At 47.8% G+C, this 23,570-nt stretch overlaps 1 protein-coding gene across 9 annotated transcripts in view; it reads left to right on the plus strand.

Annotated features, from left to right (window-relative positions):
* The window catches only part of nme7 (NME/NM23 family member 7), a 305,234-nt gene that overhangs the window by 178,959 nt on the left and 102,705 nt on the right, over positions 1 to 23,570 (plus strand). For 8 of the 9 annotated variants that reach the window (XM_038802056.1, XM_038802053.1, XM_038802055.1 and 5 more), the window contains one exon: positions 22,688 to 22,789. The exons of the other annotated variant lie outside the window; for it this stretch is intronic. In XM_038802056.1, the coding sequence (XP_038657984.1) occupies positions 22,688 to 22,789 (102 nt within the window). The remainder of the gene's footprint in view (positions 1 to 22,687; positions 22,790 to 23,570) is intronic. 9 annotated transcript variants of the gene reach the window in all.

A 23,570-nucleotide genomic window follows, 5' to 3' on the forward strand; every position in this document is an offset into this window, starting at 1 on the left:
TCGCACCTTTCCACTGCAGCAAGATCCTCTGCCGGGCTACTCGGGACGCAAAGGCCAAAACATCGGCCTCTTTCGCCTCCTGCACTCCCGGCTCCACCCCAACTCCAAATATCGCGAGTCCCCAGCCTGGCTTGACCCTGGATCCCACCACTTTCGACAGCGTCCCCGCCACCCCCTTCCAGAACTCCTCCAGTGCCGGGCATGCCCAGAACATATGGGCATGGTTCGCTGGACTCCCCGAACACCTGACGCACTTGTCTTCGCCCCCAAAGAACCTACTCATCCTAGATCCGGACATGTGGGCCCGGTGCAGCACCTTGAACTGGATGAGACTAAGCCTCGCACATGAAGAGGAGGAGTTCACCCTCTCCAGGCGTCCGCCCATGTCCCCTCCTCAATCTGCTCCCCCAGTTCCACCTCCCACTTAGCCTTCAGCTCCTCTACCGACGCCTCCCCCACCTCCTGCATTACCTGGTAGATGTCAGACACCTTCCCATCCCCGACCCACACCCCCGAAAGCACCCTATCCCTTACCCCCCGCGGGGGCAGCAAAGGGAACCCCTCCACCTGCTGCCTAGCAAACGCCTTGACCTGAAGGTACCTGAACATATTCCCCGGGGGAGCTCAAACTTCTCCTCCAGTTCACCAAGGCTCGTGAACCTCCCGTCAATAAACAGGTCTCCCAACTTCCTAATGCCCGCCCTGTGCCACCCCAGGAACCCGCCATCCATGTTCCCTGGGACAAACCGGTGGTTCCCCCGCAGCGGGGCCTCCACTGAGCCCCCCACTTCCCCCCTGTGTCGCCTCCACTGCCCCCAAATTTTGAGGGTGGCCGCCACCACCGGGCTCGTGGTGTACCTCGTTGGAGGGAGCGGCAATGGAGCCGTTACCAGTGCCTTCAGGCTCGTGCCTCCGCAGGACGCCATCTCCATCCTTTTCCATGCTGCCCCCTCCCCCTCCATTACCCACTTGCGTACCATCGAGACATTAGCCGCCCAATAGTACCCAGCGAGGTTGGGCAGCGCCAGCCCTCCTCTATCCCTGCCCCGCTCCAAAAAGACCCTCCTTACCCTCGGAGTCCCGTGCGCCCAAACAAATCCCAGAATGCTGCTGTTCACCCTCCTAAAAAAGGCCCTCGGAACGAAAATGGGGAGGCACTGAAACAAAAACAAAAACCTTGGGAGCACCGTCATTTTAACGGACTGTACTCTACCCGCCAACGACAACGGCAGCATGTCCCACCTTTTAAATTCCTCCTCCATCTGCTCCACCAACCTAGTAAAATTGAGCTTGTGCAGAGTCCCCCAGCTCCTAGCCACCTGAACCCCCAGGTACCTAAAACTCCTCACTGCCCTCTTTAGCAGGAGCCTACCAATCCCTTCCTCCTGATCTCCCGGGTGTACGACAAACAGCTCACTCTTGCCCAGGTTCAATTTATATCCCGAGAAACTCCCGAACTCAGCAAGAATCTCCATCACCTCCGGCATTCCCCCCCACCGGGTCTGCTACATACAACAGCAAGTCGTCCGCATACAGCGACACTCGGTGCTCCTCCCCACCTCGCACCAAACCCCTCCACCTCCTCGACTCCCTGAGAGCCATGGCAAGAGGCTCTATTGCCAGCGCAAAAAGCAAGGGGGACAGGGGGCACCCCTGCCTCGTCCCACGGTGGAGCCTGAAGTACTCGGACCTCCTCCCATTTGTCGCTACACTCGCCATTGGGGCCTCGTACAGCAACCTCACCCATTTAATAAACCCCACCCCAAACCCGAACCTCTCCAACACCTCCCACAAGTACCCCCACTCAACCCTGTCAAAGGCCTTCTCCGCATCCAATGCTACCACAATCTCCGCCTCTCCATCTGCTGCCGGCATCATTATCACATTTAGCAGCCTTCGCACGTTAGTGTTCAGCTGCCTCCCCTTCACAAAACCCGTCTGATCTTCATGTATCACCCTCGGCACACAGTCCTCTATTCTAGTGGCCAAGATCTTCGCCAGCAACTTGGCACCTACATTCAGCAGTGAAATCGGCCTGTATGGACCGCACTGCAAGGGGTCCTTATCACGCTTCAGGATCAGGGTGATTAGTGCCCGAGACATCGTCGTGGGCAGAACACCCCCCTCCAAAGCCTCGTTAAAGGTCCTGACCAAAATTCAACCGGGAACCCATCCGGTCCCGGCGCCTTCCCCGACTGCATGTGGCCAATCCCACTGACCAGCTCCTCCAACTCGATCGGCGCCCCCAGTCCCTCCACCTGCTCCTCCTGCACCCTTGGAAATCGGACCTGTCCAAAAAATTCTCCATTCTCCCTCCCACCGCCGGCAGCTCCGACCGGTACAGTTCCCTACAGAAGTCCCTAAAGACCTAATTGACCTCTGCCCCCTGCCGCACCACATTTCCATCTCTATCCTTCACTTCACCAATCTCTCTAGCCGTGTCCCGCTTACGCTGCTGGTGCGCCAGCATCCTGTTCGCCTTCTCTCCATACTCATCGACCGCTCCCTGCGCCTTCCTCCACTGTCTCTCTGCCTTTCTGGTGGTCAATAAATCAAACTTGGCCTGCAAGCTACGCCGTTCCCCAGCAATCCCTCTTCCGGGGCCTCCGCGTACCTCCTATCCACACTCAACAGCTCCTCCACCAGTCTATCCGTCTCCCTCCTTTCCCCCCTCTCCCTATGAGCTCGGATGGAGATCAGCTCCCCCCTAATCACTGCCTTCAGAGCCTCCCACACCATCCCCACCTGGACCTCCCCAGTATCATTGACCTCGAGGTACCTCTCGATACATCCCCGAACCCTCCTACACACCTCCTCATCAGCCAACAACCCCACGTCCAGACGCCAAAGCGGGCGCTGGTCCCGCGCCTCCCCCATCTCCAGATCCACCCAATGCGGAGCATGGTCCGAAATCGCGATAGCCGAATATTCGGCCTCCTCCACCCTCGGGACCAATCCCCTGCTCAATACAAAGAAATCAACGCGGGAATAAACCCTGTGCACATGGGAGAAAAAAGAGTACTCCCGAGCCCTCGGCCTCCCGAACCTCCAGGGATCCACTCCTCCCATCTGGTCCATAAACCCCCTCAGTACCTTGGCCACCGCTGGCCTCCTGCCTGCCCCCCGAACTCCTCCCTGGCCAATCCAGCAGCAACCCTGTACCCCCCCCCCCCCCCCCCCCCCCCCCAAGGCTAGGACCCCTCCTAGCCGCGACTTTCCCTCCACTGTACTCCCGTGAGCCAGCTGACCTCTGCTGACCCCGGCAGCTCCCGCTCTAACTCCGACCCCTCCCGATATAAGGTCCCCCCTCCTCCCCTGCATCAGCTCCTTGGCACTGCTTCAGCGCGGGAAACCCGGTCTAATAACCACGCCCCTCGCCACCAGCTCCACCCCCTTGGCCCGCAGCGCGGGAAACCAGAGAAAAGCCCGCGCTTTCACACTGCGCCACCCCACCATGCAGCTCCCAAACCGCAGTCCCAACCCAACCACCAACTCCGTACAAACAAAGACGCAGATCAACCACAAACCCCAGTACCCCCCTTAGAACACAGAACCATAACCCACATCGTCCGAAAGCGAGGGAAAAAACAAAACAAACAGAATAACCCGCTACAGCATAAACAATGATACATGAATAAAATAGAAAAACTCCTACAGCCCCCAATCTCTAGTTCGAGTCCAGCTTTTCAGCCTGCACAAAGGCCCACGCTTCTTCCGGGGACTCAATGTAGTGATGCCGGTCCTTGTAGGTGACCCACAGGCGCGCAGGCGGCAACATGCCGAACTTCATGTGCTTTCCATGGAGCACCGCCTTCGTCCGGTTAAACCCAGCTCTCCGCTTGGCCAGCTCCGCACTCCAGTCCTGGTAGATACGCACTACCGAATTCTCCCACTTACTACTCCTCACCTTCTTGGCCCATCGGAGAACACACTCCCGGTCACTGAACCGCTGGAACTGCACCAGCACCGCCCGCGGGGGTTCATTGGCCTTAGGCCGCCTGGCCAGTACTCATGGGCCCCCTCCAACTCCAGGGGCAGATGGAAGGATCCTGCCCCCACCAGCGAGTTCAACATCACGGCCACATAGGCCGGCAGGTCCGACCCCTCCAGCCCCTCCTCGAGGCCCAGGATCCGCAGGTTCTTCCTCCGTGACCGAAGCACCATCTCCTCGAATCGATCTTGCCACTTTTTATGAAGTGCCTCGTGTATCTCCACCTTCCCCACGAGGGCCGAAACCTCCTCCTCACGCTCAGAGGCCTGCTGCTGCAACTCAAGGATTGCTGCACCCTGGGTTGTCTGGGTCTCCAGCAGCTTACTCGTCGTCACCTTCAGGGATTCCAACAACTCCCCTTTCAGCTCCGTGAAATAGCGCAGTAGGACCGCCTGCTGCTCCTCAGCCCACTGCCTCCACTCCTCAGGGGCTCCACCGGCCGCCATTTTGTCCACTTTCCCCCGCTTTTCCAGGGGAGCTGCTGCCGTTTTTCTCCTCGCCCCACTTCAAGTCCGAACAATAAATCCCGGGGGGGTTTTGCTCCAGACCCCTTTATCCACCGGGAATCGTCGAATCAGCGCCATTTGGGGCCCTTAAAAGTGCCCACAAGTCCTTTTAAAGCGGGAGCTGCCGAACGTGCGGCTTAGCTCTGCATAGCCGCAACCGGAAGTGCATTATGTAACTCTTGAGTGCTGTTTGGCAATAGTTCTACTCAGCCACTCCCATTTCATTGGAAAATTATTGGATTCCAGGTATTTTATTTGTTGAATGTTTAGATATTTATTACCTTATTTTATTGTTAGCACTTTCTTTACAACTAAATAATCAAGAACTTGCATAGATCTCCACGGCATGTTTATACCCAAATTAATAACTTGATTTAATTTACACAATACGCTTCATAGATTTTTTTGTCATCTATTGTAATTTGTTGTGGATTAATACACATGAAATGAGGTAAAGTTTTTGTATTAAATATATTTATTCTCCTTTTTCACATTTTCTCCCAAATTTACAACCAACAATACACAATAATCAGTAACGAATGCAATGTCAATCCCCATATCAATAACAACAATCCCATCCTCCCACCAAATCCCCAAACATTAGCCCGCATGTCAGCATAAACAAATAATAAAAAGGAATCAAGAATCACCCATAGTCACCATTGACACATACAGTTCCTGCCCTAACTCTCCTAACCGCCCCCCCTAATGTTCGATGTAATCCAATTCTCAAAAATGCATAATGAATAACGCCCATGAATTGTAGAACTCATCCAATCTTCCCCTCAGTTCAAATTTGACCTTCTCAAGAGTCAAGAAGTCTAGCAGGTCACCTAGCCACGCCAGGGCACAGGGTGGAGAGGTTGATCTCAATTCCAACAGAATCCACCTTCGGGCAATCAACGAGACAAAGGCTACAACATCTACCTCTGCACCCATTTCCAACCCCGGCTGGTCCAACACCCCGAATATAGCCTCCCGATTGCCCGGGTCCAGTTTCAGGTGCACCACTTTAGAGATTACCTTAAAAACCTCCTTCCAGTAATCCTCCAGCTTTGGACAGGACCAAAACATATGAATGTGATTTGTGTGAAAATTAAGTAATTTTCTTTAGGATCCCTGCTTTATGGAAACAAAAATCATTTTCTAATGGTGCATAAGATGAATTCCAATTCCCTCAGCATTTCAAAAATGTTGAAGAACTCACGTAAGGATATGTCACTCTGTCTGTTGACCGATTTGGCTGGAGACAAAACATGCTAAAGCATGTTTTGCTCATTTTTTTGGGGAAGTATAGTATTAGAACCAATTTGCTAACCAATCAGCACCCCTTCTTCCATGCAGTATAAATAGTTCCCTTTGAAATTTGGCATTCTTGCGTCTGTCCTGATGAATACAAGCCAAAATGACTTGACAGCATATCCCTTTTTTTGGCAATACTTGAATATTCTTATTCTGTTGTCCAAGTGTTGTAATGTGTTGTAATGTGAGAAAGCTATTGCTGCCTGTGGTTCTTCTTTCTTCTTGCTGGGATTATCTGTCTCTTCCATTGTTCTTGTCGTCATGTACTTTATGCATAGTTGATATTCCCTATCTACACCAGACAAAACTGATGATATCTTCATGTAATTGTTATGTTAGCTGAGGCAAGGTTCCAGGATGTGCCCGCGGGTGTGCATTACCAATTGTTTAGAAGCTTAAGTGAGTTCAAGGTCGGAGTGTGCAACTGCAGTGATTGAGAGGTGCACTCACCCTGTCACAGAAATCCCCATAATGCCAGTTGCTCATTCAATGAGGATAAATTAATGGATGGTGGCATTTCTGTTTCCTTCAAATTTCAGTGCATTTTGTGCACATAAGCCAGTACATAATAGAATAATAATTGGGCTGTCTATATAACACTTTCAAGTGCCTGAGGAACACTGAGCTCCTAGTGTGCATGATTTGCCTTTTCATTTTGTCTATTCTCACTTAATGTACCTTTCCAAACCTAGCTGCCAGGAGAGGAGGAGAGTATCATGCCTGGTGCGTGGGGAAATTTCAAAAGTGGGAATTGAGTGCTACATTTTGCATACAGGAAATTCAAATTCAAAGTGGTTCCTTCAGACCACCTCTCCTGGAACTAATCCAAGTCTAATGGTGAACCAATCATATGTCAGGAGTGCTTTGACGCATAGACTTGTATCACACTCCTGTCAAATGTACAAGACAATACCAGGATATATATTAGAACAATTCTGTACTTCTCTCTGCCTTTGATCATGAGGTAATGAGCCAAGAGTTATATCTATTTGCTTAGATTTTACATCGAAAGTAATGATGAGATGAGCAGCACTCGCTTTGATTATACGATAGATCGGACAACAACTTCCAGAGTTTTGCACAAGCACAATGAATTCCAGACGCTTTGGTGCAAATTACCCTGCTGCTCTGTAAGCGACACGATAACGTTACCTTGCCTATAGCGTTGAAATTCATGTCAGGGCATGAAGTTGCAGTAATAAGCCATTAATTATCTACTAAGTGTGGCCAGAAGTCGTTGGGGCTGGTGCATTCAGGTAGAAGTCCATTTTTAATGGTGTGACACTTCATATAATTACTGTCAAACAATCCAAAGCCCTGAAAATGTAATTTTGCAAGAGTGATGTTTCGTTCCTTTAAGAATTTAATGAGTGCTAGAGATTTTTTTTAAAACTTCTATCTGTCTCTTATCTCTCACTTAAAACAATTTCTTTCCCAATTTTCTTTCACTTTCTGTACTTAATTTCAAGCTTATTTATAATTCCTGGTTTAGATTCTGAGGGGGCTGAATTGAATAGAAGGGCATCACACTGCCAAACACTGTCTGTTTATTGCAAAGTATACCAATATCCTGCTGCCTGCACATTTCCATGATCTCTGCATCCAGTCAGCGCTAACTGTACTGTTCATTGGCAGCACATATCAACATGGAGTCGATATTTAATTGCTAGAACCACTTAAAGGGGAGGAGCATTGTGGCATTAGCAGATGCTGATGTCGTTGTTGAAGAGAAAGTGACCTGGGAAAGGGTGAGGAATGGCACAACAGGGGAAAGAGAGAGAGTAGGCTCCAAGATTTTCAGACCTTGTACTTTGTGGAGGAGCTGGAAAGGAGGAGTGGTGACTGTAACCGCAGAGGAAAAGGAAGCCTTTCAGACATATGTCAAAAAGCAGCAGAGCATATAACCATGAGGCCAATGCCAGGATGTAAGCCTCAAGGACCAAGACACAACAACACAAGGACTTCAGTGACCTCACATGAGTGGTCACTGTCCTGGAATGCATTGTCAAATGTCAGATCCTACCTCGTACCTCAGGCCCTGTTTAAATCGCCACATTCTCATCACTCACAATAACCCCTATTAATCAGATCTCATAGTTAATTGTCATATTTTTCATCTTGCCCTCATACACTTTGCAGTGCTGAAAGCCTCATACTCTCAACTTTCACTCACTGCCTGCTATTTAACCATGACTGCCGCATCAACTAACAAACTGCATTACGCTTGCGGGCGCATACTTTCCCTTCTCTTGCAGAATAAGGTAGCACAAAGCTAGAAGGAAAAGAAGTTAACCCGGAGGGGGACAGGCGAACCTGTATATCTAATCCCCATGGAAAGAATAGTGCTGGCCATTGTTGGAATGCCCATTGCTGAACTGTAGCTAGCAGAGGGACAGAAACCATTGAAGATGGCAAAATCCTAAAACGTGATCCTAGGTCTCTCATCACTCTTCCTCCTCATCCAGACCCTGTTCTGATTAACAAGCTGCATATGCGCCTCTTAATTTTGTAACCAACACCCTTCCCTCCTGCACCACAACCTTATGCTTTTATCCTTCCAGTTACCCAAGAGGTTGAAACCTGGTCAGGCAGTGGAGGAACAACAAGAAGAGAATGATAAGATACACAGTCGCTTGCATTGGCAGCTTAGCTGCTTACACCCTGTGTAATTCTGAGGGTAGATTAGAAGTGAATCTGATACACTAGGCACAAGTGGACTGCAACCAGGGCAGGAGGAACACACAGCAAAAAAGAACACGGTTACACCTGGATTCTGTTGCAGAGGATTCGGATAGTAATAAGAATTGGGAAAGCCCCCCCCCAGAAAGCATGCTGTCACTGGCAAGGACCATGGAGGATTCCAAAGCCAACTTGGCACAGGGCTCAGAACCATAGAAAAGATGCAGCACAGAAGGGGGAAATTGAGCCCATCCTGTCCATTCCAACCCAAAGACACCCAGGTGCCCTTTCTAATCCCATCTTCCTGCACATGGCCCATAGTCCTGCAGTTTACAGCACTTAAGGTATAGATCCAGGCACTTTTTCAAAGAGTTTAGGGTCTCTGCCTCCGCCACCAACTCAAAAAAAGTTTTGTAAAAAGATCAACCAAAGTGCGAACAGACTATGCTCGCTGTACATATTTATAATTTTGTGCTTCATCTCCCTTCGGCGGCTGTGGGCCTTATTTGGGCAGTCTGCCTCTGCCTGCCTGTTGTTGGCCCTGGCTTGTGCATCGTCGCTTGTTGCCCTTCCCTCTGGTCCTCCTTTTGCCTTTGGGTTTACCCCCCTGCAGCTGTGCCCCTTGTGTCTCGCAATCTTCTTGGCAGAGTGTATTCGCAGATATCTTCACTCCTCCGCTCTGAGGTCCCCACCTTCTTCAAGGAGACCACCATAATACCAGTACCAAAGAAGTGCAAAGGTAGCCCTGACGTCTGTTATCATGAAATACTTCGAGCAGCTAGTCATGAGACGGATCACTGCCAGCCTTCCAGACGGTCTCAATCCACTGTAGTTTGCCTAGCACCGCAAACGGTTCACAGCAGATGCTATCTCCCTGGCTCTACAATCAACACTCGAACACCTCGACAACAAGGACACCTATGTAAGACTGCTGTTCATAGACTGCAGCTCTGCCTTCAACACCATTATCGCGACAAGACTAATAACCAAACTCCACAATCTTGGACTTGACCCCTCCTTGTGCAGTTGGATCCTCGACTTCCTCACCAACAGACCGCAATCTGTCAGGATAGGCAACAGCACCTCCTCCACAATAGTCCTCAACACCGGAGCCCTGCAAGGATGTGTGTTCAGTCCTCTACTGAACTCCCTATACACACATGACTGTGTGGCAAGATTTAACTCTAACTCAATCTATATGTTTGCGGATGATACGACTGTGGTGGGCCATATCTCAAACAACGATGAATCAGACTATAGGAGGGAGATAAATCACTTGGTTGCATGGTGTACCGAAAACAACCTCGATCTAAATATTGGAAAGGCCAAGGAACTGATCATCGACTTCAGGAAGCGCAGCACGACACACACTCCCGTCTGCATCAATGGCTCCGAAGTGGAGATGGTCGATAGCTTTAAGTTCCTGGGGGTTACCATCACCAACAGTCTGTCCTGGTCCACTCACGTTGATGCAAGAAAGCCCAACAATGTCTATATTTCCTATGGAGCAAAAGAAATTTGGCATGACTGCACCGACTCTCACAAACGTCTTCAGATGTGCGATAGAGAGCATCCTATCCGGCTGCATCACAGCTTGGTATGGCAACTGCTCGGCCCAAGATCACAAGAAACGGCAGAGCGTGGTGAACTCAGCCCAACGCATCACACAAGGTTGCCACCCGCACATTGATTCTGTCTACACCTCCCGCTGCCTCAGGAAGGCAGACAACATTATCAGAGACTCCTCCCATCGAGTCATTGCCTTCTTCCAAACTCTTCCATCAGGCAGAAGGTACAGGAGTCTGAAGACCCGCACATCCAGACATAGGAATAGCTTCCTCCCCACAGCTACTAGACTCCTCAACGACTCCCTCTCGGACTGATCTGTTCCCTGTAAGAACACTATTCACGACGCCCTATACTGCTCTTGCTCATGTATTTGCTTTGTTTGGCCTTTGTTTCGCACTGTAACCAATCACTATTTGTCGATGTACCATTTGTCAATGCTCTCTGTTGATTATTCTTTTGTCTACTATGTACGTACTGTGTACGTTCCCTCGGCCGCAGAAAAATACTTTTCTCTGTACTTGGGTACCTGTGACAATAAATCAAATCAAATCTTTTGTGGGTTTTTACTCCCCTCCCTCTCCAACCCCCTTCCCCTTCTTTTGCTACCCATGGCTCTTTGTGTTTCTCCCCCCCCACTCAATTGGTTGTTGGTTACAAACAGGCCCTAGAACAAGTTGGTGAATGGCTTCCAAGTCTTGTGGAAGTCCTCTTCTGACCCCCCGATTAAGGTTCAGACCCCCCGAGGTCCAAGGTTCGATCCCGGCTCTGGGTCACTGTCATTATGGAGTTTGCACATTCTCCTCGTGTTTGCGTGTGTTTCGAACCACCCCCCCCAACCCAAAAGATATGTAGGGTAGGTGAATTGGCCACGTTAAATTGCTCCTTAATTGGAAAAAATGAATTGGGTACTCTATATTTTAAAAAAACTTTGTTCAATGCATCACTGCTTTTGAGCAACTTAGACAATCACCTGCTTTTGCTGAAGTAGGCTACAGTTGACTGAAGATTTTGAAGACTTATTTGTGAATCATTGAAATCAAGACAAATCACCCCTAGACAATATGAAGAGGCACTGTGAATCTTAACTTCAAATATGGAGGAAGTTGAAGGCCAATCAAGAAAATGAAGCTCAGCAAAAGTACCGTTTGGTACTTCACTTCACATCCACAAAAGGTTTTGGTGATTTGTCTGATGACTTCGACCTGCCAATTTCCGGAGACAACACAGCCCCAGCGCCGTTTTTCAAGGGCCGGTGGTATTCCCGCCACGCTGGTCGGGGGCCGTTGACAGCGGCGCCTCCAGCGGTTCGCCGGACCCCGATGGGCCGAGTGGCCATCAAGTTTTGCCCAGTCCCGCCAGCGTGAATTACCTTGCACACGGCGGGACCTGGCAGGTAAGTGTGCGGGGGCCATCGTGGGGGGGGGGGGGCGGAGATCTGACCCTGGGGGTCCCCCCACGCTGGCCTGGCCCATGATCAGGTCCTACCGATCTGTGGGCGGGCAGGTTCCGTGGGGGCCTTCTTTCCTCCATGCCGGGCCCCTGTAGGGCTCCGCCATATTGCCCGGAGGCTGGCGCTGGGAAGGGAACCCCAGCGCATGCGTGGAAATACGCCGGCTGATCTGCGCATGCGCAGGATCACGTCGGGCGTTCCGCGCTGGCTGGAGCTGCGGGAACAACTCCGGCGTCAACCTAGCCCCGGAGAAAGTTGAGAATTCCTCACTTTCGGGGGCTGTTGATGCCGGAGTGATTGCCGCCGGTTTTCAGGCCGGCTTGGGGACATAGCCCCATTATTGCAGAATCCCGCTGCACATTTCCTGAAAAACCTGAAGATGTTCAACTACAAGATACTTCTCAAGCATTGTGCTGCTGCTTCTGCTGCTGAAGTGATAGAAGAAACCTACCCTGAAGACATTGCCTTCTGGCCAAAATCTGATCCACTGATTGAATATTTTTGAATAAATAGACCAGAAAACATGAGTAACATAGAAAGTTTGAGGAAATAGTTTGAGGTTCGAAGCCTAAAGCAGTTTAGAAGTCTTAGAGTCATGGTGTATTATGGCATGGAAAGAGGCCCTTTGACATCTCCTCTCAACCTCCTGCCCATTACAACCCCAGCCTATCTAGACTCTCTTGATAGCTGAAACGATCCAGCCCAGGCAATATCTTGGTGAATCTCCTCTGCACCCTCTCAAGTGCAATCACTTCTTTTCTATAGTGTGGTGACCAGAACTGCACATGGTACTCGAGCTGGGGCCTAACAAACGCTTTATACAGCTCTAGCATAACCTCCCTGCTTTTATATTCAATGCCTCGGTTGATAAAGGCAAGAATCCCATAGTCCTTCTTAACCACCTTATCTACCTGTCCTGCTGTCTTCAGAGATCTGAACATGTGCACCAAGGCTCCTTTGATCCTCTGTACTTACTAGGGTCCAACCATTCATTGTATATTCCCTTGCCTTGTTAGTCTCCCAAAATGCATGACCTCCCACTTTTCATGGTTAAATTCCATTTGCCACTCTTCTATATCGTCCTGTAATCTAAGGCCTTGCTCCTTACTATTTACCACACCACCAATTTTTCTGTCATCTGCGAACTTACTTATCATACCTCCTGCATTCACATCCATATCATTAATGTATACCACAAACAATTAGGGACCCAGCACCGAACCCTGCAAATGCTACTGGACACAGGCTTCAAGTCACAAAAACAACCTTCAACCATCACCCTCTGAGTCCTACACTATGCTGCCTTTTGGTTTCCACGTATTTGTGGAATTTGCTGCAATTGCGCTTAGAGCAGGCACACGGACAACATTTGACAATCAAAAGAATTTGTGACACCAGGTGGTCCACTCGTGCAGATGCTGTTCTGTCTTTGAGTCTGAACTTTGTCAATCTAAAGAAATGCTTATAGATTTAGCCACATCAAATTCAGAGAAACCATGTATGAAAGCTGAAGCAGAATCCTTAGCAAAGAAGTTTGAAAAGTACAAAATTGTTGTTTTTACTGTTTTGTGGAACCGCCTACTTCAAATCATTAATGCTGCCAGCAAATCTCTGCAAAATGTTGATACAAATTTATTGAATGGTTCACCTCAGTTAGAAGTTTTGTCATGAAAGTTCAAAATGACTATACCTCAGTGGAAGCAGAGGCACTTACATTAATAAAGAATACAGGTTCCTCTGATGATGAGAAGTGTACAAGACACAGGAAGTTTATTTTTTGACAGAATTAGAGACAATGAAATCACTATAAAAGTGAAAGGGAAGATCATCATTGAGACTGTCAGTGTTATCTGTGACACAATAATGGTGCAATTGCAGAGTTGAAGTGAATCTCTGAAGAAGACTTGAATTATTTTGCATGCCTTTCGACAACAATTTGGATGAGAATGCTAAGAGCAGCTGCTGTAACAGGTTAATTGAATTTTACTGCGAGGACATAGACACAAATCTTTTTGAAAATGAAGCGAAACAATTCATTCATTTCATTGAAAAATGATGAGCTCTGTGCTTTGTGATCATCATCTGATTTGTTCAGACTTGTAGGTGATAATTTGCAGGCAACCTTTCCAAATGTGAAAACCATTCTCAAGATCTTTTTAACAATACCTATCACAAATGCCTTTGGTAAATGTTTTTTCTCTGTATCGAAATGAGTGAAATAGTATCTGCCAAGTACAACGAGTCAGAAGCGTTTGACAGGTTCAGCAATACTGACAATTGAAAATACATCCTTACAAGATTGCCATGCAAACAACTGACGAAGCAAGAAAATCTAAAAAAATCTCTCCCTCTACGTTTATTCTCCAGTCTAAATTCTGTCCAAGAGAGAACATCTGCTGGTCTGATATAATGGCCGGTGGTCACATGCAGACAGTTATAGCCGGTGAGTAACCACCATCCTCCATTGCTCTTTACTGGCCTTCTGAAAACCTCTTCTTACTCTTCTGGACAATTAAAGAATGGAACCCTTGCAGACAGTTGCCAGCATGCCTCTAATATTAGACTTGGACTGGGCATTCCACTTCACTGGAGTATTGGCTCCCACACTGGACTTGTGCTAAATTTGCTCCTATGTTGGACCTTTTCTGGCTCATTCTGTCCTGCACTGGCGTGTTGTGCTGCAGTCATATCGGCTGCTTTCTCCATCCCAATGCTCATCAGCCAGTTCATGCTTGCCTCACCTCAAGACACACACATAGCAATATTGACCATCTCCCCATCTCTACCATCAGTCTAACAGGTAGGTCTGGATTTCAATTTATGAATTAGTACAGGCTTATTGTTTGCATAAGTTAGTCGAGCAGTAATTTTGGGTTCCTGTGCCTTGAATATTGTGCATTTCAAATAGTTTAGCAACAGTACAATCTTGTTGTTGTCATAAGTTAAAGAACATTGTAACAGTTGTCAAGCAGTAATTTGGGGTTTCTGTGCCGTGCAGTGTGTGAACTGAGGGTGGACGGGGTCAGGAGGGCATTGCCTTCATTGGGGGCGGGCCACCCGTCACAAGGCAGTGGGGTGTGATGTGGGGCCCTGACGAAGAGCGAGAATACGGGGACCCCAAAAATGTAAGCCTGCCACAGCCGATGTCTCCATTTCCATTGCAACACAAATTACAACCACCCAACATCTGCATGCTGCAGAGGAAGCTCAGAGCACAGTCGTGCAAGGTTAACCTATTGCTATGCAAGCATAGATTGCTGCTATCGTGTCTGTGGATTACAATATACAAAGGATTTTCAGTGTATCATAGCAATCCAGCATTTTGCTTTGATTATTAGGATTATTGAAGTGCCACCCTTGGTGAATGATAGCGGCTCCATGAAGTATGAATCTACTGTCCTCTCTCAAGATGACAGGATTTTCCCTGCAACTCTTCCAATGGCCGTGCTGTTTCCTGTCAGCTAACCAGCCTGATCAGACTGTTCCTGCCAATGCCAAGATGATGCAGTCTTTCAAGGTCTGGAGCTGCTGAAGGTCGGGCAGAGAGTGAATGTTTACGGGGGTGGATGAGATGCCGATCGTGCATTTTTTAAAAAATCCCTTATTGCCCTTGAGGAGCTGATGGTGAGCAGTTGCTTGAAATGCTGCATTCCATCTGGTGTAGGTTCACGTATAGTGTGTTGGGAAGGAAGTTCCAGGATTTAAACTGGCTTTGTTCTGGATGGTGTGGGGCTTTTTGAGTGTTGTTGGAGCTGCACCCATCCAGGCAAGTGGAGGGTATTCCATCACACCCCTGACTTGTGCCTTGGGTCAGGCTTTCGGGAATCAGGATGCAAGTTACTTGCCACTGAATCCTCAGCCTCTGACTTGCTCTTGTAGCCACAATAATTAATAAGATAACCTGATTTAGCTGTGATGTGATTGATTCTCTTTCCATTTCTTTTCATTCATTCATTTTACATTAAACTGGCCAATGAGAGGGCCCAGAGAAAACAGGATCAGCGAATTGTGCAGTTTCTCAGGCCACTGTTTTCCTCTGGAGCAAATGCAGTAGAAATTGTCATGCCAGAGTGGGACTCCTAAGTCTCAAATGACAATATTATTTAGCACAGAATTGCAAATCATCGTCCTGCACAATGGAACTTGTATTACTTTTAAAAATTCTATTTTATTTGTACAGACTTAGAGCCTGGATACCTTAAGCAGTCAGGATGTGAAAAAAGGAATATTTATTTTGGTAACCATGTAATATTAGCATATTTCTCCTTGGAAAAATGAAATTTAACATTCCAGTTTTTAAAACTTTGTTTTATATTTGATCGAGATCACTGGTGAAAACTGAATATTTTACTATTCAATATATATGTTCGACTGGAGAATCATAGACATTTCAGCACAGAATAGAACATACAGTGCAGAAGGAGGCCATTCGGCCCATCAAGTCTGCACTGACCCACTTAAGCCCTATACCAATAACCCGTCCTAACCTTTTTTTTTGTCACTAAGGGCAATTTATCATGGCCAATTCACCTAACCTGCACATCTTTGGACTGTGGGAGGAAACCGGAGCACCCAGAGGAAACCCATGCAGACACGGGAGAACGTGCAGACTCCGCACAGTGACCCAGCAGGGAATCGAACCTGGGACCCTGGCGCTGTGAAGCCACAGTGCTAAACACTTGTGCTACCGTGCTGCCAATTCAGCCCGTCATGTCTGTCAGTAATTGAGAATATGCTTCAAAACTTAGCTTCTATATTTCAATATGTACCACATGTTGTCCCCTTGTTCAAGAAGGGGAGTAGAGACAACCCTGGTAATTATAGACCTGTGAGCCTTACTTCGGTTGTGGGTAAAATGTTGGAAAAGGTTATAAGAGATAGGGTTTATAATCATCTTGAAAAGAACAAGTTGATTAGCGATAGTCAACACGGTTTTGTGAAGGGTAGGTCATGCCTCACAAACATTATTGAGTTTTTTGAGAAGGTGACCAAACAGGTGGATCAGGATAAAGCTGTTGATGTGGTGTATATGGATTTCAGTAAGGCGTTTGATAAGGTTCCCCACGGTAGGCTATTGCAGAAAATAAGGAAGTATGGAATTGAAGGTGATTTAGCGGTTTGGATCAGTAATTGGCTAGCTGAAAGAAGACAGAGGGTGGTGGTTGATGGCAAATGTTCATCCTGGAGTTCAGTTACTAGTGGTGTACCGCAAGGATCTGTTTTGGGGCCACTGCTGTTTGTCATTTTTCTAAATGACCTGGAAGAGGGTGTAGAAGGATGGGTTAGTAAATTTGCAGATGACACGAAGGTCGGTGGAGTTGTGGATAGTGCTGAAGGATGTTATAGGATACAGAGGGACATAGATAAGCTGCAGAGCTGGGCTGAGAGGTGGCAGATGGAGTTTAATGCAGAAAAGTGTGAGGTGGTTCACTTTGGAAGGAGTAACAGGAATGCAGAGTACTGGGCTAATGGCAAGATTCTTGGTAGTGTAGATGAACAGAGAGATCTCGGCATCCAGGTACATAAATCCCTGAAAGTTGCCACCCAGGTTAATAGGGCTGTTAAGAAGGCATATGGTGTGCTAGCCTTTATAAGCAGGGGGATTGAGTTTCGGAACCACAAGGTCATGCTGCAGCTGTACATAACTCTGGTGTGGCCGCACCTGGAGTACTGCGTGCAGTTCTGGTCACCACATTATAGGAAGGATGTGGAAGCTTTGGAAAGGGTTCAGAGGAGATTTACTAGGATGTTGCCTGGTATGGAGGGAAGGTCTTATAAGGAAAGGCTCAGGGACTTGAGGTTGTTTTCGTTAGAGAGGAGAAGGCTGAGAGGTGACTTAATAGAGACATATAAGATAGTCAGAGGGTTAGATAGGGTGGACAGTGAGAGTCTTTTTCCTCGGATGGTGATGACCAACACGAGGGGACATAGCTTTAAATTGAGGGGTGATAGATATAGGACAGAAGTCAGAGGCAGTTTCTTTACTCAGAGAGTAGTAGGGGTGTGGAACGCCCTGCCTGCAACAGTAGTAGACTCGCCAACTTTAAGGGCATTTAAGTGGTCACTGGATAGACATATGGATGAAAATGGAATAGTCTAGGTCAGATAGGCTTCAGATGGTTTCACAGGTCGGCGCAACATCGAGGGCCGAAGGGACCGTACTGCGCTGTAGTGTTCTATGTTCTATGTTCTATGTATGTACAAAGCTTAGCACAGGGCTTCCCAAACTGTGGGTCTCAACCTCCAGTGTGATTGTGAGCCATGATTTTGGGGTCGTGACCTCCTGAGGCAGCAATGGTTGCTGTGACTCAATTCTAAATAGCTGTGAGGCCCTTTTAAATCTTGGTGTTATTTTCTCAGTTGGAGAGCAAGACCTAATGGACTGCTCTGAGGCCCGATTTCGGTGCTGCAAAATAAGTCTGTGAAAATGTTCGGTTTTTTTTTTGAGAAGCCCTCCATTTTCATCAACTCCCTCAACACTGAACTCCTGTTCCCCACTACCCCCTCACAGACCAAACAACAGCTCTGTCCCCACACCCACCCATTCAGCAATTGAAGTTTCCATCACTCTTTCCACCCACCCCCACACACTGCTCAAGAGCCCTCGTGCGCTCCCCAAATTTTCACTCTGGGGTCATACAAAGACTGAGGTGTTAAATTGAAGTCACATTAAGAAAAAGTTTGGGAAGCACTTGATTAACAGTTTAGTGCTTTGCCGTAATTCTGCCATTCATGTTGAATTTTCAATAGACTAGTATCATCCTGCAAAATGTTGTGATTTTTAAAAAGATTGGTTGAATAATTTTGACTCAGAGGTTTGTGCATTTATTTTTGAAATATGTCACCTTTAGGTATAGAGAAAACAAGGTTCTTAAAAAATATATATATTTATCCAAGTTTTTAAATTTTATGCACAACAGCAAAACAGTAACAAACCACCTGACACACACCGCTCTAAACACAACACAAAAAAACAACAGAAACCATCTCTCCCTCCCTAGCAACTAACGGTCACCAGCTCTGAAGTAAATGGCTGCCATCTCTTGTAGAACCCCTCGACTGCACCCCCTCAGCATGTACTTAACTTTCTTGAGATATAGGGTAGCCCAATGGCGCAGTGGATAACACTGCTGCCTTACGGCACCGAGGTCCCAGGTTCGATCCCGGCTGTGGGTCACTGTCCGTGTGGAGTTTGCTCATTCTCCCTGTGTATGCGTGGGTTTCACCCCCACAACCCAAAGATGTGCAGGGTAGGTGGATTGGCCACGCTGAATTGCCCCTTCATTGGCAAAAATGAATTAGGTACTCTAAATTCTATTTTTTTTAAACTTTCTTGAGATATAAAAACTCCTTGAGGAGGCACTGGGTGGAGAAGCTGACCTCCACCCCATCAGCACGTATCTTCGAGCAATTAGCGAGGCAAAGGCCAGAATATCAGCCCCCAACCTTGTCTGCAGCTCCGACCGGTCCAACACCCCAAATATGGCACCTATGAAACAGGGCTTCAGTTCAATTTGTAGTGTCGCTGACATGGTGCTGAAGAAGGAGATCAGAGCCCCACAAGCTTAGGACCAGAACATGTGCATATGATTAACCAGGCCCCTCCCACAATGCTTATACCCATCCTCCATCCCTGCAAACAACCTGCTCATCCTAGACTTAGTCACATGGGCTCTATGCACTACTTTCAACTGTATCAACCCTAATCTCGCACACAGATGCTGCAGTCACCATCTGCAGAGCCTCGCACCACGCTCCATCCTCTAACTCCTCCTCCCACTTAGCCTTAACCCTCACCACCGACCTCCGTCATAACCCTCTGCCATTATACTTCCCTGAGGTACTCCCCTCCTCCATCCTAACCAGCGACAAAACCCTCTCCAGCAACAAGTTTGGCGACACCACAGGGATTGTCGGAAATATCTCTTTCACGGAATTGCTAACCTGTAGATATCTAAACATATCCACCTGCATTCCCTAAACCTGGCATCCAACCTCGCCGGCTCAAACATGTGGGGCGAGATTCTCCGCAAATGTGGAGAATCGTAAAGGCTACCGTGGGACAGACCGCGACACACGGCAGCCTTCACTTCCAGGGCCAATTCTCCCCCCCCCCCCCCCCCCCCCTCCCCCGGGCGGGGCTAGGAGCGCGGCCCCGTGCGTCACAGCAGCACGGCCTTGACGACGGTCGTCAAGGACGCACGTCAAGTGTCACGCCAGCTGACGCGGCCGATGACGTCAGCCGCGCATGCGCAGGTTGGACAACGCCAACCCGCGCATGCGCAGTTGCCGTCTTTTCCCTCAGCCGCCCCGCAAGACGTGGTGGCTTGATCTTGCGGGGCGGCGGAGGGAAAAGAGTGCGTCCGTTACGGACGCACTGCCCGTGGTCGGTGGGCACTGATCGTGGGCCTATGCCCCCTTGGCACGGCCGTGGTACTGCCGTGACAATCGGTCCCCCAGATGCCCCAAACGGGCATCTGGAGCCCGTTTCACGACGGCAGCGAGCAGGTGTGTTTGCTGCCGTGTTGAAATGGGCGTGAAGGGCCGGCCGCTTGGCCCATCGGCCTCGGAGAATCGCCGCTCGCCGTAAAAAAAACGACGAGCGGCGATTCGTGGCGTGGGGGGGCAGGGAGAATAGCGGGAGGGCGTGAAAAATGTCGGGAGGCCCTCCCGCTATTCTCCCACCCGGCGTGGGGGGCGGAGAATCGCGCCCGTGGTTCGCACAAATCAGTGGCTGCTTCGATACCATCCCCAATTTAGTGCCGCCGAAATTGTTTCCATATCTTCAATGTGGAGATCACCACTGGGTTTGCTGACAGGATCCCCACACCATCCCAGCACCTTCCCCGCATCAAGCTCGGAAACACCAAGCTCCCTGACTGCTTGGTCAGAAGGACCGTTTTCAAAATCCTAGCCACCTTAACCACCCAAATAAAAGGCAAAATCAATCTCTCCACTCCCCCAAAGAAGAATTTCAGCAGGAAAACGGCAAATACTAGAACAGAACAGAAACCGTGGTAAAATGTTCATCTTCATCAACTGAATTCTACCCACCAGGGACAGAGGAAGACTATCCCACCACAAAGTCAGACTTGACTCTACCCATCAAGCTTGTGAAATTCAATTTCCAAAGCCAGGCCCAATCGCAAGCTACCTGCACCCCCAAATAGCTAAAATGAGAACCCGTTAAACAGAACAGTAACACCCACAGATTAGCTCCCAGCAGAGTCACTGGAAAACACTCACTTTTCTCCCAGTTCAATGTACACCCTGACAATGCCCCAAAACGTTTCAGCAACGTCATGTTGGGGCTAGTTTAGCACACTGGGCTAAATCGCTAGCTTTTAAAGCAGACCAAGGTAGGCCAGCAGCACGGTTCAATTCCCGTACCAGCCTCCCCGAACAGGCGCCGGAATGTGGCAACTAAGGGCTTTTCACAGTAACTTCATTGAAGCCTACTCGTGACAATAAGAGATTTTCATTTAATTCATGTTATAACCTATTGTGGGGATCGGATCCATCATATCACACATGCATCACACAAGCTTGCCATCCGCCCATTGATTCTGTCTACACCTCCCACTGCCTCAGGAAGGAAGACAGCATTGTCAGGGGCCCCTCACACCCAGACTTTTCCCTCTTCCAGTCTTCCAGACCCTTCCATCAGGCAGAAGGTACAGGAGTCTGAAGACCCGCACATCCAGACTTAGGAACAGCTTCTTCCCCACAGCTACTAGGCTCCTCAACGACTCTCCTCGGACTGATCTGTTCCCTGTAAGAACACTACCCACGATGCCCTATGCTGCTGTTGCTCATGTATTGCTTGTTTGGTCCTTGTTCCGCACTGTAACTAGTCACTATTTGTTGAAGCACCACTGTCAATGTACTCTGTCAATTCTTTTGTCTACTATGTATGTACTATGTACGTTCCCTTGGCCCCAGAAAAATACTTTTCACTGTACTTTGGTACATGTGACAATAAATATCAATACATACAAAAGAAGATCATCAGCATAATAGAGCACTCTGTGTTCCATCCCTGCCCACCTTATCTCTCTCCACCTATCCAAGGCCCTCAGGGCAATGGCCAAAGGCTCAATTGCCAACGCAAACAAGAGGGCGGACATAGGGCACCCCTGCCTCATTCCCCTGTGCACCTGAAAGATTCCTGAATTCACTATTTGTACGGACACTAACTAACCATAGGTGCCTTATATAACAACCGAACCCACAAACCAAATTTACACCCTAGCCCAAACTGTTCCAATACTGAAGACAAAGACCCCCATTCTACCCTATCAAAGGCCTTCTCGGTATCTACAATATCCTCCTGCTCCCTCCCTTCTGCTGGAGAAAATATCATGTTTAAAGCTGCCTCACATTCGACGACAAACATAGACCCTTCACAAATCCCGCCTGATCCTCCACAATAACCTGAGGGAGACACTCCTTCAACCTCAGTGCTAGAACCTTGGCCAAAATCTCAGCATCCACATTTAATAAGGAAATTGGGTGGTACAACCCACACTTCACTGGGCCTTATCCTTCTTCAACAGAAGTGAGATGAAAACTTGCATGATTGTCTCCAGAAGATCCTCAAACATCTCCACCAATAATGACACCAGTCGATCAGCAAACCGTTTATAAAATTCCACTGGGAACCCATCCGGCCTCGCCGCCTTACTAGTCTGCATTCACCCAATACCTGTCCGGACCTCCTCCACCTCCAACAGCACCTCCAACCCTTCCCGATCCTCCTCCTCCATCTTAGGACACTGCAACCACTCCAGAAACGCCACATATCTGACTCCTCCACAGGCAGCTCTGACCTATAGAGATTCTGGTAAAACGCCTGTTAACTTTACGTTGAGTCAAAATAACAAATATGCTGTCTCTTCAGTTTAGTATTTTTTGTGATTTTCTCTAAAACGAGAGCTAATACCACAATACCACTGACTTACTGTATGTGAACTGAAATCAGCCTGTTCTTCAGTGCTGTCATTCAGTAATAATTGTTATTCATCTGATTTTAGACCTGAAGAATTTCTGCTCTTAAATCAAAAATTGTTTAAGTTGAATTTGCTCAATTTCCCATTTAATAACTATGTTGTAATGTGCAAGTATGGCTGGGGAAGCGACTGTCACAATTTTTCTGTACCTGCACCAATACATTTTATGTTCCTCCTACAGGGTATGGTAAATGAACTTTCTTCCGGCCCTTGTCTTGCCCTTGAATTGCAAGGAAAAGACATTCAGAAGTTATTTAGAGAATGCTGTGGACCATCAGACCCTGTAAGTTAAAGTCAAATTTCATAAACTGCTGAATAAATTGCTGAACTTTGCCAGTTTGTAAAGCTCTTATCAGACCAGCCGACGTGACTTCCTTTTTATTACCTTACTATCTTATATTCTGCATTTTTGAAGTGTACAGATCAATTGTCTTACCCATACATAGCATGCAACCATAGATCTCCATTCTCCATTTTTCAGTGAGTATTCATTTCCATATTGAAAATCATTTGTTTACAGCCATGATTAATGGCCTGATCATACTCAATTTAAATTGAAAGGAAAGCCCATACATTGAAAGGTAAGGCCATACATTTAAATTAGTATCCTTCAGTTAAACTTCAAATAGCTACACACCAATCTGTCGTGATGTTCCTTTAGCAACTAAAAAGTCAGTTTTATAAAATTACCCTTCCAATAAAGGTCAGGATATAATAGAGTTACATTGCTGAATCTTGCCTGTAGATAATTGGCGAGCATTTTGCACAATCTGTTTGGAGCGGATAGAAGGCAGATAGAAAGCCGATCAAGATTTCACAGTCGGCTACTGAGAATCCAGCCACTATGTTTCAAGATCTGCTGTCAACTCATTTCTTCCATGTGCACAAGAAATGAATTGATAAGTAGTAATGTTGTAACCAAACCTCACCAATTAGAGGAATCTTAATCATTAGGATCCCATGAAAAGCACAGTCTATGCAAAACGTTTTGTTTTTGATACGAGTTCTGAACCTCGGTGTATTCTTCAAACTTTAATTTACATATGCAAATATAGTATTACCTT

This window comes from Scyliorhinus canicula, chromosome 7 (genome assembly GCF_902713615.1).
Source record: "Scyliorhinus canicula chromosome 7, sScyCan1.1, whole genome shotgun sequence".
NCBI classification, from domain to species: Eukaryota; Metazoa; Chordata; class Chondrichthyes; order Carcharhiniformes; family Scyliorhinidae; genus Scyliorhinus; species Scyliorhinus canicula.